This window comes from Procambarus clarkii, chromosome 81 (assembly GCF_040958095.1).
Source record: "Procambarus clarkii isolate CNS0578487 chromosome 81, FALCON_Pclarkii_2.0, whole genome shotgun sequence".
NCBI lineage: Eukaryota > Metazoa > Arthropoda > Malacostraca > Decapoda > Cambaridae > Procambarus > Procambarus clarkii.
In genome coordinates, this window is record NC_091230.1 from 25,036,835 (window position 1) to 25,052,621 (window position 15,787).

The 15,787-nt window shown below is 39.3% G+C and overlaps 2 protein-coding genes across 11 annotated transcripts in view; one reads left to right on the top strand and one right to left on the bottom strand.

The window, feature by feature from the left end:
• The window catches only part of Hcf (Host cell factor), a 42,518-nt gene extending 32,476 nt beyond the window's left edge, over positions 1-10,042 (bottom strand). For both annotated transcript variants that reach the window (XM_045766791.2, XM_045766790.2), the window contains exon 1: positions 9,835-10,042. In XM_045766791.2, coding sequence (XP_045622747.1) covers positions 9,835-9,994 — 160 coding nt within the window. In that variant the 5' untranslated portion in view covers positions 9,995-10,042. The remainder of the gene's footprint in view (positions 1-9,834) is intronic.
• Positions 10,043-10,540: 498 nt separating this feature from the next.
• Positions 10,541-15,787, top strand: part of LOC123773191 (N-fatty-acyl-amino acid synthase/hydrolase PM20D1) — a 53,431-nt gene continuing 48,184 nt past the window's right edge. For 2 of the 9 annotated variants that reach the window (XM_045766798.2, XM_045766797.2), the window contains exons 1-2: positions 10,551-10,604; positions 14,623-14,849. The gene's annotated coding sequence lies outside the window, so the exon portion shown is untranslated. Of the gene's footprint in view, positions 10,605-11,427; positions 11,669-14,622; positions 14,850-15,787 lie in introns of all 9 variants that reach the window. The other 7 variants (XR_011225211.1, XM_045766799.2, XM_069315448.1 and 4 more) reach the window with 6 other exon arrangements.

Here is a 15,787-nt window from a genome sequence, read left to right on the forward strand (position 1 = left end):
AAACATTATTCTAAATTCACTCTGCTAAACGATCGCAGGAAAGTTCTGTGCCTGAACAAATCGGGTGACTGACTTGATTTTCAATTAACCATTTGTACTTCTTTAAAACAGTGAGCGAGATATTGATTAGGAGAGAAATCCAGTTTTTATTGCATATTTCGACGTTTCAGCCGGATTAGAGCTGTGACTATCCCTCTCGCTGCCGTCCAGTCCAACAATGATATCAATTGCTTCCTATAAATAACTTTAGGATGATAATTCCTAAACACACTCCATGACAGCTTTTTTTTGCCAGTCTACAGGAAGGGAATATGGATCATAAACTAATCTATCAGACTATAGACTCATGTATACGTAAACAAACTATTTAACAAGTCCATCAATGCTGTAACTAGCAATTATATAGCAACCAATCTCTAAAAATTGTTGGGGGTGGGAGGGGCGAGGCGAATGTGTAGCGAAGGAAGAAAGAAATTGAAATTGAATGTGTAGCGGTGAGGAGGGATTGAGAAATGGGCAGGCGAGGCATTATGTGTGGTTGGGGTTTTACAAGGGGGTTGCCCGCGTACGCGCCCCATTATATCTCTTCAAGGAAAGTGAATCAACACATTTGAGGTGACCAGTTTTTTTATTTAATTTTTTTCCCTAAACAAATGCCCTTGATCTAGTCACCCGGAGACAGATACCCAACCTACCTGCTGTCAACTAATGTCGGGTCTAGTACAGTTGGATTCGTTCTCGACTCACAATCGGGAATCCCGGTTTCGATTCCCGATTGGGATTGAAATGATTAGACATTTCCTTTCATCTAATGTCTCTGTTCATCAAGTAGTAAAAAAATTACCCGGAAGTTAGAAAACTGTTGTGGGGTTGCATCCTGGAGAGGATCCGTAGTTCGATCTTGGGGTAGATGCCTGAAGTATATAAATTTACAACTTACAGGAAGCTGTAAGTTGCTGTAACTTACAAGAAGCAAGAGGACCTAACAGGGCAGACGATAAGATTATTTGGAATGACTGATTCACGAACAGAGGGGACACAGATGGAAACTAAAGTACGCAAATGAGCAAACACTAGACAGAGTGGTGTAACACCGTGTATTAAATACAACCTTTGGTGGAAATTAAATACAACCTTTGGTGTCCCTTCCCTCAAAAAAGTGAATAACCGTGGCCAAACGGTTAAACCACCGATTCTGCAGTAAACTTATTTGACCTTTTCTGGTCAATAATAGTCTACTTAAAATCGGGACTTACTCGGCGTGGATGATTGATAATTACTTACTCAGCGTGGATGAGCGTATCCTATTCGCGTAATCAGTCTAAATGTCGTCTACAATCAGGGCAAGGTAACTAGCCTTAGCGCCGCCCCTAATTTTTGTCGCAAAAATTCCCATTCACAAGCGCACTCGGCCAAGACAGAAAATTTTATATATAGACTTCGAGAACAGCCGTATATCATGTTTGGGAGACAAGACAGATAGCCTGTGCGGCAAGCCTGCCAGTTGATTTTGGACAAGAAGTTACTGGTATTCTTGAGAGCATTTGTTGTATTACTGTATATTCTGTTTGTTCATTTTGTTTTTCAATATATTTCCTGCATGTCTAATTTTGTGATGATTTTTCTGCCTATGCATATTTATCGTGTTCCCAAGACCTTACTCGTTAATTCAATAATTCCTTGACAATTCAGCGGTCCTATGATGAATTTTAGCAGCATTCGTGGTTTCGCGTTAATCAGTCACACGATCAAATTTTTCTTCCGATCTCAACATTTTCGGCTATCACTTCCTTAGCCGTTCTGTCGCGTAAGACAAAGTAAATATTTTGAAACGTGTGGGAAGTGCTTACAACCACCACTTTGGGCGTATAAATTGTGTTGTGTTGAATAGGTTAGACTCAATGCTTTGATCAATTTCTTGATTAACCCCCCCCCCAAGTGCACCATATGCCAGCATTCACTCGCTATATGACCGGGAAGAAGTACATGAAAATTTGTAGAATCTTCCTCACACAATAACAAGTCTACACCTTCTGAAAACAAGGGCAAACTGATCAAAGTTTGTATAGATAAGAGAACCTGGTGTTATGGTATCCTAGTGCACATTAAACTCTTCTCGCAGGCCTAGTCATCAATTGCCGTATTTAGGACTTCTAGACCGTGTATACATATGCTAGAATGTATGAACATAGGTAGACGAGTTTAGGGGCATTTTCTGACTAAGGGAAATACGGAATCGGGAGTCCTAGGTCCATCGCGACATTTATAATAATATAATAATTTATTTAGGAACAGTACATACATAGTTGCAGCGTTACAGTACAAACATTGTTAGATTTAAGGATAGAGGTAGTACATACAGTACCTAAAGCCACTAGTACGCATAGCGTTTCGGGCAACATCTCGGGCATTTCGAGATGATTATGCCCAACAGCCAGTGGGAAGTGACCAGGTAAGAGCTACGTTATCGACTGTGAAGACCTTACACATCACCTAGGAAGGGTGTGCTCTGCCCCGAACAAATGACGTAGTAAACATCTCAAATCTTTTTGTACAGCCCCTCAACATACCTCTGCCGTTTTATGTGAAAATTTTCCCTTGCCTCGTCAACCTAATCACTTTGTCTCCAGCCGTCATTTTCCACCTTATATGGCTATAAAACAGGTCAGGTTTGTAAGTAGCATGTTATTTATATAGGCAGTAGGCTTATCTGACTGGTGTGCTGTCATGCTTGTGTGAGAGAAAGGATGAGGCAGGCTGGCTGGTGATTGTGTGGGCAAGCAGGCTTATCTGGCTTTTGGGTGATTTTAGATTCAGCTACTCAGAACAAAAATTTTAAGTATCACAGGCCATAGTGGACCGGAGCGAGGCTGTAACGGGTTGTTGTTGTTTTAGATTTAGCTACTCAGAACGAAATGTCCATGCAGCACGGGCTATGGTGACCCCGTAATGTAACGCGGAGCCGGTGGCTGAGCGGACAGAACACTGGAGGCGTGATCCTGTGGTCCCGGGTTCGATCCCGGGCGCCGGCGAGAAACAATGGACAGTTTCTTTCGCCCTGATGCTCCTGTTACCTAGCAGTAAATAGGTACCTGGGAGTTAGTCAGCTGTCACGGGCGGCTTCCTGGGGGTGGAGGCCTGGTCGAGGACCGGGCCCCGGGGACACTAAGCCGCGAAATCATCTGAAGATAACCTAAAGATAACCTTAGAGGCTCATGGTATTGGGGGTGCTATATTAAATTGGATTAGGGCATGGCTATACCAAAGGAAACAGCATAAATGGGGTTAAGTCAGAGTGGGAAAATGTTGTAAGTGGAGTGCCTCAAGGCTCTGTCTTGGGACCTCTGTTGTTTATAATATATATAAATGATTTAGATTCAAGTTTGAGTAAAAACATTTGCAAATTTGTCGCCGATACAAAAATCGGTAGGGAAATTAACACAGAGGAGGACTCACTGTCGCTTCAGGTTGATCTAAATAGGGTTTTAAAATGGTCAAAAGATTGGCAGATGCAGTTTAATGCTGATAAATTTAAAGTTTGAGGCTAAGTAACAATGATAAAGTTACAAGATACGAGCTCGGTTGAACGTGTCCAGCGTAGGATGACAAAGTTAATTCCCCAAATTAGAAATCTTTCATATGAAGAAAGATTAATAAAGCTTAAATTGCATTCACTGGAAAGGCGAAGAGTTTGGGGTGACATGATAGAGGTTTACAAGTGGATGAATGGACATAACAAAGGGGATATTAAAAGTATTGACACAGGACAATACGAAACAATGATTATAAATTGGATAAGTTTAGATTTAGGAAAGACTTGGGTAAATACTGGTTCAGTAACAGGGTTGTTGATTTGTGGAACCAATTACCGCATAACGTGGTGGAGGAGGGGTCCCTCGATTGTTTCAAACGTGGGTTGGACATGTATATGAGCAGGATTGGGTGGTTATGAATAGGAGCCGCCTCGTATGGGCCAATAGGCCTTCTGCAGTTACCTTTGTTCTTAAGATAACGGGTGGGATGCTATTCATTTATATCGGGGGCAAGGTGTCATGTGGGTGATATGACATTCATTTGATGGGTCCTAGTAGTACAGTTGAGTTCGTTCTCTGCCAACAATCGGGATTTCCGGCTCGAGTCCCGCCCAGACAAATTCACCTAGCAGTAAATAGGTACCAAAGAGTTAAGCTTCTTGTGGGGGTTGCATAATTCTGTAATGCATAATTGCATTACCGACTTGTGGTAGTCGGTAATTCTACCATAGGGAAGGGGGGGGATCTCGATATAAGCCTAACATGTATGTAACATGTACAATGGCTGTCTGTCCTCGCCATCATTGTGTCCGCTTGTTGAGGGGAAGGAGGGGACTTGAGAAAGGTAGTCAGGTGTGTGTGTGTGAGCTGCAGACTTATGAATTGTTGGGCTTTTTGGAGATGTGTTGCCATGTAGAGGGTTTCTATATATTGCAGGTCTCTCAGAAGAACATTTTCAGTTACAGAAAAAAATGACAATGGAAAAATATGTACTGTAATAAAAAAAGTAATAATAATTACAGGTCAAAATGTAAAGACAGGAGCAGAACCTTCAGGCAGTGTCAAGCACGAATAGTGCCCCACTGGAACCCCCATTCCAGTCCTTATTTACATTTTAGTTTCAAACAAAATACTGTTAGGTTTTACAGTACAGTATTTTGTTTACTGTTGTTTAATGGCATGTTTTAATCTTTTATTTAATATTTGAACCTATAAAATCATGTACAGTACTCTGCTAGTACTGTATTATAAATTTATTTACAATACTGCAACTGCATTTTGCTACCACTGGGTAACCAAGCCCAGCGTCTGATACAATTTTTTTTTTTTTTTTTACTATACAATATTTCAGAATACATGTAATATTTATATGCAAACAAAATTACAGTATTATCATATGTGACTGTATTCATACTGCAAGCATAATAATGTTCTAAAATGTTAAATAGTGTTGAAATAATGTAAATACATAGTAGTGTAGTGCACATTTTCCACTGGATGCCAATAAATATTTAGTAGCATACAGGGTACTCAGTACCTGTTTAATATTTTTTATAAATAAATCATGATTTTTAACCCAATATATGCATCAACCAATTGCAAGTGAAGCAAAGTACTGTAATCAAAATACCAAGAGGACATGCGAGTCCTCTTTCTCCTTAAAACAGTACAAGATGATGCTGCCACCTAACTTCAGCACCTTACCAGACTATAATCAAGGTAGATTTAGTTATTATTTTCTTCAACTTCCATTACGCATACAAGTCGGGTAGTCTAAAACCTGAGAAACGTACGTACCCCTTTTATATAATTACTGTATTACGTTTTAAACACGCCTTATTAAACCCATCCAAATCCTACCTAATATTAATGTAACCTAGCCTATCATAACCTAATGAAAATAAATTATTGTATTTTATACATGGTGTGCTCAATGTGCATGACATCATAAATTTCATGCCAGTACATGTTTCAGACTCTACTGTGCAAATGAATCATTCCCCATTAAAAAATTTGCACACAGTTATGGTTATTTTGATCAAAGTGTTAGGTCAAATAGAATAGTCAATGTGCTACAGTATTCCACCCTTGAGAGTACACGTGACTTAAGTATCATCAGTGATTTGCAGACTTTAAAAAGTTTTTGTCCAGCAATCCTTTTTTCTTGAAGTTATTTTATTGTGCTCTTTAATTAAATGTAAGGATTTCCACATGTTATGTGACTTTTTTACAGTAAAGCAAATGATTCCAGTTATCTTCGTGTTAAAAAAAGTAGGAATATTTTCTTCACTGAATATCACATTTTGTCCCACTGGAAGACTAGGTTGACATTGGAGATGTGCTGTTTTTTTCTCTAGGGAAAAAGTGCTACTCTCTGGACAGTTTACCGACATCAGTGGTTAAGGTACTTGCACCCGGTAAAATCTGCAGATGAGGGGAGTAGCTCAAAGGAACAACATATTCCTACTCAATGAAAAGGATCTTTCCAATGAGCCTAGTAAATAACAACCCATGAGACTGTGCAGGTAACATTTTTATTATTATGTTGGAGGGTTAGGAGAAAAAGAGGGGCTGATACTGTATCCTTCATCTCCCCTTCCCCCCTCACAGCCTAGGTAAGTGGGCAACAGTTGCAAAATTGACTCGAGTTTGTGACATTTCATAACAGATATGAAAACTAGTTTCACTATCTGATTTTTATTGCTATTTTACGAAGTGATACAGTACCAATTTGTCTAGCATAATTGAATGCATTCTGATTGTTGATATGAATATTAACTTAAAGAAACAGCATTAATACATATTATTTATGATAATATATAATTTTAATATACATACTGTAATTCATTGTGTCGGGGACAGGAAGCCAGAGTGTATTCATACACGTCAGGCTTATATCAAGGTCCCGCCCCCCCCCCCCCCAATGGCCAACTTACTGACCCCACCCAGGATGCAACCCCACAAGGTGACTAACTCCCGAGTACCCACTTACTGCTAGGTGAACAGAGGCGTTAGATGAAAGGAAATGTGCCCAACTATTTCTGTCACGCCTGGAATTCTCTTGTGTGTCGAGAATGAATAAAACTGTACTACCGGGACCCTTCGGTTCGTACAGTCAGGTTTCTAAATCTAATTCTAAATTGGAACTTTGGTGTGGTTAAGATTCTTGCCATACTAATTCTATTAACTTTTGGACAATTAATTTTGAGTGATGATTTATACAATTTGGCATTTATTTATATATTTTTATCTTTTTTGGCCAGCGAGGGCAAAAATGAGGGATATACATATCACTCATTATGTAAAACTGTACAATGTGATATCTCGGTGGTATTTCCGAGGGCAACAGCCTAGTAAGGCAAATTAAGATTGTTGGAGTAATAACACCTCATCCTATATTTTTGTACTATATTAGTAAATTTATATAATTCTTGAACAATGTATAATTTCTCTCCCTTTTTACCCAGGCTAGGCTATGGTAGATTCCTTGAAATGACAGAATCACAATGCAGTATACACTTGCACTTATGAATGTTCGTGGATGACCAAGATAAAAGGCTATGGTTTTAAGTATCTAATATTCAAATATAAATTTCCCATGAGTCTAGCAGTTTAATACATCAAACTGAGTTAATTCTGCCAATGTAGAAATAGGGACACACTTTTCCATTATTATTCATAATGTTCAATACATTAGGCACATCAGCACCTGGATATCCGACCAGCCCATCAAGGAAATAGTTGATAGCAATAATTTTTTTTTCTGAAACTGCAGTTAGTTTAGGATTTTGGGTGTTGACCCAAAACCATAAACTACCTGCAGTTTCAGAAAAAAATTCTTGAACAGTCAAGCAACAACCAATGCTGTAGCTGACCTACAAACAATGCCGCTGAAGCAACCCTTTGCTATAGAAAATGGATTCAGATGCTTTGGCATCTCGACATCAAGCCACATAACGAAGGAGAGGTTCAAGTTGAAGCAGCAATACAGGTACAAGTACAGTACTTCAAATACGACCACTACATTCTACATAAGTTGAAACCACTACTGCCACTGCCTCTACCGCATTTTGTGTTTCTACTCAAGCTTCATCAGCAGCAGCTTAAGATCAAGTCACTATATAACAGATTGCAGCAACATAAGAAAAAAATAGCAACTTAATCCAAGAATGCAATAACCAGTTAATTAAAAGGAATATAATACCAATAAGCATTGCAGCAGAAATAACTAGAATATCGTGAGCAGACAGTGCTTAGGGGTCGTAGTGTTAAGGGCCCAGTTTCAATTCCCAGCCGAGGGAAAACAAAGGGGCGGAGTTTGTTTCACCTGATGCTCTGTTCACCAAGCAGTAAATAGGTACATGGGAGTTAGGCAGCTGCTATGGACTGCTTCCTGGGGATGTTTGTGAGTGTGTTAGAAATATATGTAGTAGACAGAGGAAAAAAATAGATTACAGTAGTTATAAAGACAGGGTCCAAGAGCTAATAGCTCAATTCTACAGACATAGTAAAATACACACACAATTAGAAAAAAGTTTTTTAGTGTCAGAATAATTAATAAATGGAATAATGCATTAGGAAGTGAGGTGGTGGAGGCAGATTCCATACAGTCTCAAATGCAGATATCATACACCATTTAATTAACAGTTGAGAGGCAGGACCAAAGAGCCAAGCCTAACCCTCCCACCAGCATATCTAGCTGAGTACAACTAAATGAGTACATACACACACACACACCACACACTAAGTTTTGATTATCAATTACTTGAAGGTCATGCCCCAATGGCAAGACCTGCTAAGATTCTTTGAAGAAATGATCAATGCTACTTAATATGTAATTAAGCAAATACATTTTATCACAAATTTTCTGCCAATCATTTCTGATATTCACATACATTGAAAATCTAAACATTAATTTAAAACAGCTAGGAACAAATATTTATTAAACCACAGAATTAAGATACTGATATGCAGCCCACTTTATCTACAACTAGCAAATGAATAACCCTATTATTTATTTCCAATATTCCTCTTATAACTTCATGTAAACTTTGCAATTTATAATTGCATTAATACAGCCTATGAAATCCAGCTTCTTTAACTGGATTAAATGCATTGAAATTTACTGCATCAGCAAATGTATATAATCGTCTGCTTACATTCAATAGTTAAACTAACCACAACAGCTAAGAAAATAACGCCAAGATGCAACAAGTTATTTATTTATTTATATATATACAAGGTACATTGGGATTGTGAGGATACATAGCATAGTAATTATATTCTTGTAAAGCCACCAGTACGCGCAGCGTTTCGGGCAGAAACGTAACGCAATGCAAGAGAGATAAGAGAGAAAAAGATAAGAGAAAGATAAGAGATATATAAGAGAGAGACAGATATAAGAGATAAATAAGAGAGAGAGAGATATATAAGAGATATGAGAGAAAGAGAGAGATGCATTACGCCCGCACATTAAGTGTTGACATTTGAGTGCTTTCACTGCGGGCGTGCGGGCGTGCGTGCGGGCGTGTTGGAGGGGTTGGCGGGCGTGGGCGGCCAGTGGCTGACAAAGGGCTCTTCCCTCCACCTCCCCGCCGCCCACCAGAAAAATAGATGCGGCTCTTCCCTCCAGGCGGCCGCCGCCCTGCGAATAGCATCACTGAGGCTCTTCCCTCCCCGCTCCCGCCTCCCCCGACCTCGCTCAACTCTATCGCCTTTTACCCCTTTAGAACTCCCTAACAGTCCAGGATATGCTACTCGCTCGCCAGTATGTCATACTCGGACGCTGTATAGCGGTATACACAGTTAGACTCGCGTCAATTCTAGCCAAAATAGGGTATAATGGTGCTGGCGGCCCCCGGATGAACAACATAAACAGAAGAACGTCAAAGACTGGACGCCATGTTAGTAGCCCGGAATCAGCCCATCTAAATGTCAAATAGTTCCACGAAAAACGCTCGCACCCTCATGGCAACAATGACTTAAAATAGAAGATACATTTCCTTATAACATGGCATTGTCGTCAAATTGCCTTCCTTAGAGAGTTTTAAATAAAAGCTGCCTTTAGTCCCCTTCAACGTCAGTCCATAGGGGGCGGCCATCTTGGAAACTTTCAAAACAAACAATCTCTCATTCACACTCCTGCCCTTGACCAGCCACTAGGGGACGTCTCAACATACTTTACGGCCAGCTCAACCCTCCACGACACTTTCCACTCCTCCTACGACGCCACGACGTGAGTGGTACTGAAATGTGGAGAGAACTAAGGCAACAGAGGAGGCAGGAGATGGCGATCACTTACCAGTGTTGTATACGTGCAATTCGTCCACTATTCCTTCATTCCCGCCACCAAATACGACCATTAGGTCCTTGATGGCGACCGCGCGGTGCCCGTGCCGCGGCCTGGGCTGCGGGCCCGTCGTATTAGTGACCCTCTTCCACTTAAGAATGGGCGCAGCCATACTTGACTTGACGCATCTTCGAAATGTTTTCTGCTAGCAGTACACAGTGGCGGCGGCGGCTGGACAGGCGAGGCGCGCCAGGCGCACCGCTCCCCAGCCCCGCTAGCACATCTCTCTATTTTCCCCACTTATTAAGACCTATTTTTAGGTCTTGCTTGCATGGTAGACACTCGTGTAATGTCATTAAGCCATAATCATTCCTGTGTATGGTTACAAAGATTAAACTACTTCATATAATTCACTCTTAATACAGTGGATACATTTACTGTTATTTTTTTGCGGGATGTATATAATTATACACATCTGATATATTCACTATATTTACAATAAGCTAAAACTCTCAGTAAAGAAGGTGTTAAGAATACCATGTAATTACACAGGGCAAGTTTTCACTGAAGGTATCACATTTCACACTCATTTATACCTGCTTTATTGGGACACTTTATCTGCATGATATTATTCTTAGTCTAGAAAATAAATTTCCCGATAATGTTGGCTATATCAGAATTAACACTAATACGCTTTATAGCGTTGATTATCGTCGGTTCATTGAGTCACAGTCGCTGTGCTGGGGAAGGAAGTAGGTGTAGATGCAGCCACTCTCAATACAGTATGTACAGCTCTCATCTTTAGACCCACCCTATATCTAAGTTTATTAAATCACATTATTGTTTAAGTACCTCAGGGGTACAGTTTTTCCCCACTGTGGCGTATATATAATGTATATATATCATATATATATATAATGTCTGTATATAATGTAGTGTGAGCCATGATTGCTCGTCTCGCCTCCAGATATAACACTGTTCAAGGTTACGGCCAACTCCACTAATCAGACTTGAAAAGGTCTTCTATTTTTTGAGCGCTTGTGATATGTATCCTCCAGGAGATGGTTATTAGCGTTCGGGAACTTTATACAGACTGGACAGTCTATTTAATCCAGTGTATATATATGTGTGGTAGCTTTAATGCATATATTTTTAGAACATAATTATATTTTTGCTGTCTAAGCTAATTTAATGGTGATGATGGTATGGGTGATTGGGTGATGATGGTAGGGGTGATATTTATGGGGATGGGGTGAGGTTTATATATATATATATATATATATATATGTGGATATATGTTAGTGAATGGTTAAGGTTTTGGGTGGAGAGTCAAGCTATGTTTACGATTTCTTAGTTTAGCCTGAAAGACCATAGAAAACGAACACTTCCATTTTTCAAAGAAAATTATATCTTTAAATGGAGAACAAAACTAGTAATCAATTATCCCACTCGTAGCTAAAAAATTATATTTATTTATTATTATAAATAATAGCCAAACGTGTATGAATATACACTGGCTTCCTGTCACCCGACACAATGTGTCGGGGGAATTATTACTATGTATGCATATTCAATTCACTCATGGTTGCTGCTATGTTGTTTTAGATTCAGCTACTCAGAACATAAGTTCCAAGTAGCACGGGCTATGGTGAGCCCGTAGTGGACTTACCTGGCACAGGAGAGGGGCAAGTAGCACGGGCTATGGTGAGCCTGTTTGTTGCTGCTAGATGAATAGAGCATTTATTTGAAGGGAAGCGGGCCCCTGCAGACGTCTCACCTCGCCGGAAATCCAACTCTGGTCCAAATGGTTGAAATGACTGTGCTACCTACGTACTTCGTCACATAGGTTAGTATCCCAAGGTGGGGGGGCTCTATGGCGAGGAAATTAAATGTTTCTTTGTTCTTTTGAGTCGAGTATAGGTTCAAGTTCAAGTATGTTTATTGAGACAAGAAAAAATGCATCTCAAAGGGATAGAGTAGCTTAGGCTATTTCTAACCCCCCGAAGAGCTCGAGTATAGGTTGATTCATTAATTACTTCATTGGGGTAGTTTCATATTTTGAGTCCCCTTAATTTGCATGACGTTTTTGTTTTGATTTATTAGGATTTTGTGAATGTCAGATATGTATATTTCTGATGTGATGATCGTGTGATCTACTATACATCCATATATGAAGTTTCGAATTAGGGTTAGTAAAGAAGTATGAAAAGCTTTATAAGTGTAAAGATTACAAGAGTATCTATGGAGTATGTGTGTGTTTAGGGAATGATCAGCAGAGGGGTTGTATGTTGTTTGAAGATAGAATTTATAACATTTTGATAGCTGATTTTTGTTTGGTGGTGATGGGGTTGAGGTAGGTTCCAGTGATTGTATCATTTCCACAGATACTATAGGTTAAGATAGGAATATATTAGTGAACAATGCGTGTACACTTTTAGAAGGCCTGCGATGTTACTATCACTTCACATATGTACCATATACAGTTAAAATAATTGGCAGTGTTGATGACTTCTGGAATCCCCAGCTGCGTGAAAACATTATTAAGACATTTACCAGTATATTGAGCATCCAATTCTACAACGCTTAACAAAAAACGTTTTAGTTTAGTTCATTTATTATGCACCCCATACCCATCCTGTGGGCGAAAAATGAATTTGACATATTTAACGGAAAATCCACTAGCTCTCCGCATATGTCAGTTGCTTAATTTAGAACCTGTACTTGAGGTCGATCTCGAACCCATTGTTGATGTGACGACTTATATTGAATTTTGTAACTAGCTCATCAAGATTGTAACTTGCTTAGCTAAATGAATTGTGGGGTTCAGTCCCTGAGCCCATTATGTGCCTCTGTAACCCTTTCCACTACCGCCCACAAGATGGGTATGGGGTGCATAATAAATAAACTAAACTAAGTATATGAACAATTACAATCATGCGTAAGAATATACAGTATATGAAAAGATTTAAAGTAATCATCAAATAAAAGAAAACGAGGAATATGAAAAACACAGTTTTTACTTATTCCTCAGTTTTAATAAAGTTGCTGACAAAGCATTACCGGAAAGACATTGTTAGATAAGGATATAGTTGCTGAGTAAAGATGACAAAGAGCAAACAAGCTAGCTATAGCCTTCATCCTCATGTGTATGTACTGAGTTACCAGTCTCATGTACTGAGTTAACACTCACGAGGGGGGGGGGGATATGTATCCGCCTCCAACACACACACAGTGGTTAGTGTAGGTGATTGGACCCGAGTTCGATTCCCCTGCCAGGGCGAGACGTTTGGGAAAGCTTTGCTCTCTTACATCTGACGCCTCGGCTCATCTAGTAGTAAATAGGTATATGGAAGTTAGTCGCAGGTTGTGGGTTGCATCCTGGGTTGTTGTTGTTTAAGATTCGCTACCTGGAACAAAAAGTTCCAAGCAGCACGGGCTATGGTGAGCCCGTAGTGGGAAGGACAACCGTTGGCTAGGGGGACCTCAGTAATCAAATAGGCTTCCTGTCCCCGCCAACGGAAACACGATGCTCCCGCAGATGGTTCTTGTGGCTGTGAATAATAAGCCAAAATTTAAAAAGTACAGATGTTTGCAACAAGACTAATGCCGGAGTTTAACAGGGTTAAATTGTGTGGGTAGAATAATGTAATTAGATTTCATTTATCCTAGAGGACAAGAAACAGAAGGGGGACATGATCACAACATACAAAATACTGAGGGTAATAGACAAGGTGGACACAAACATCCAAAAGATCTAACCTAACCTAACCAAACTCAAGCCTAACCCGCTCCTCTTACTTCCAGACTCTGGTACAGTTTCAGGACAGGGTTACATAATAATGGGAAAATTCGAGTCCACATTCTCGTGGGTCTTTATCCAAATTGTGCAGCCCACACCTGTTAACCAGGTGTGTGTCAATGTTGAGCCGATGTGTGTCAAGTGTTGACCTGGTGTGTCTTAGTATTTATTGACCCGGTGAGTGTGTCAGTATTGACCAGGTGCGTGTCAGTATTGCGAAGGTGTATATCAATGTTGAGCAGGTGTCTATCAGTGTTGAACAGGTATGTGTCAGTCTTGAGCAGGTATGTGTCAGTGTTGACAGTGTTGGTGAGTGTGGAGGGCTCTGGGTGGTCGCGTGTGGCTACCACGTAATCAAGATAATCATCTCTGTTTACATTTCCTCCCGGATTGATTTTTCTTTGCCTGGGCAGCCGTTCCTCAACCTTTCCATACTCTTGACTTATACAGTCGTGAAGCTGATGAGAGGGGGAGCTTACCCTGGAATACTAAAATGTCCACGTTTTCTACTTTTCATTTTATAGATTCCGAGGAAAATAAAGCTAAAAACTAAACTTTGAAACATTCCTAGGTCTAGAATGGCGCATATATGTACAATATTAGGTTTAAGATAACGCGAATTCGGGCTAGGATTCCTAGGACAGGTTAGGTTAGATTCTGCTTGCATTGCTGTTAGAAAATTTCCATCTGGAAAAATAATATCTAAAAGCCAAACATAAATTTTCCTAGGCCAAGTATAGTATTATATATGTACTGTTTTAAGTCTAGCATTGCTAGGAAAGGTTAGGTTAGAACCTAATATTTATATTGCGGTTAAAATATTTCTGGTTTCTCCAGATTTAATAATATGAAAGACAAATATATGTTGATCCATCACCACATGTTCGTACTTTCGACCAAATAGTTACTATAAATACTTTTATTTTAAGATATAATACGCTATAACCCATTGGCTGGATTATAACCTCTTTTATTAAAGCCATGCTTTCGAAATTTTTAAGGAGATGCAAGCTCATGCTTTGCGAGAACCGTAAACATCACTAGACTTCAACCAGATTAGTCAACACCATTGTTATATGGTTATGGCATGTTCCCTCGCAGCGTACATGTGCCCAGTTGAATAGTCAACCCAAGGACTCCAGCCTGGAGCAGCAGTGGCGCCTTGCCTTCTGGAAGTAGGGTATCGCAGCTTCTCACTCAAAACTGCACCAGTAGTATCAATGTTTGTGTAAGTACCCCTGCTTCCTCTTAGTATTATTCTAATCTTTGATTCCACATGTAAAGTTCCATTGTTGGAGTTAAATTTCTGACCAATTCTTTCAAATAATTTAGGGTATTCTTGCAATGGGATGCCTTGTGATTTCGTCCTGCTTTTTCTGTTAGTTTCTGTGCGATATTCAAAACAAACTTCTTGAAGTTTACATTGAAATATGTTTATTGAGGTATAAATACACACAAAGGTAGTTCAAGCTATTCTTAGCCCATTCTTCTTTCCATTGACTGGAAAAGGGGATAATGGTCGTTTCGGACATGACATGATTCGATGAACTCGTTTTCTGTTTGTTAAAACTGTATATATTGTTATGCTAGGTTGTATTAGCTTAAATTAGGCTGAATTTGCCTGGGTTTGGTTAGGTTAAGTTTGGTTGAGTTAGGTTTCAAAATCCGTTAGCGAATCATCTTGTGTACGATATTACTTGAATCCGACTGGAAATTTATAATATATGCACCATCATAAAGACATCTGTTGAAATTGTGCTGGCTAACTCACTTGAGGCTATTTAATATATATATATATATATATATATATATATATATATATATATATATATATATATATATATATATATATATATATATGTCGTACCTAATAGCCAGAACGCACTTCTCAGCCTACTATTCAAGGCCCGATTTGCCTAATAAGCCAAGTTTTCATGAATTAATGTTTTTTCGTCTACCTAACCTACCTAACCTAACCTAACCTAGCTTTTTTTGGCTACCTAACCTAACCTTACCTATAAATATAGGTTAGGTTAGGTTAGGTAGGGTTGGTTAGGTTCGGTCATATATCTACGTTAATTTTAACTCCAATAAAAAAAATTGACCTCATACAAAGAGAAAAGGGTTGCTTTATCATTTCATAAGAAAAAAATTATAGTAAATATA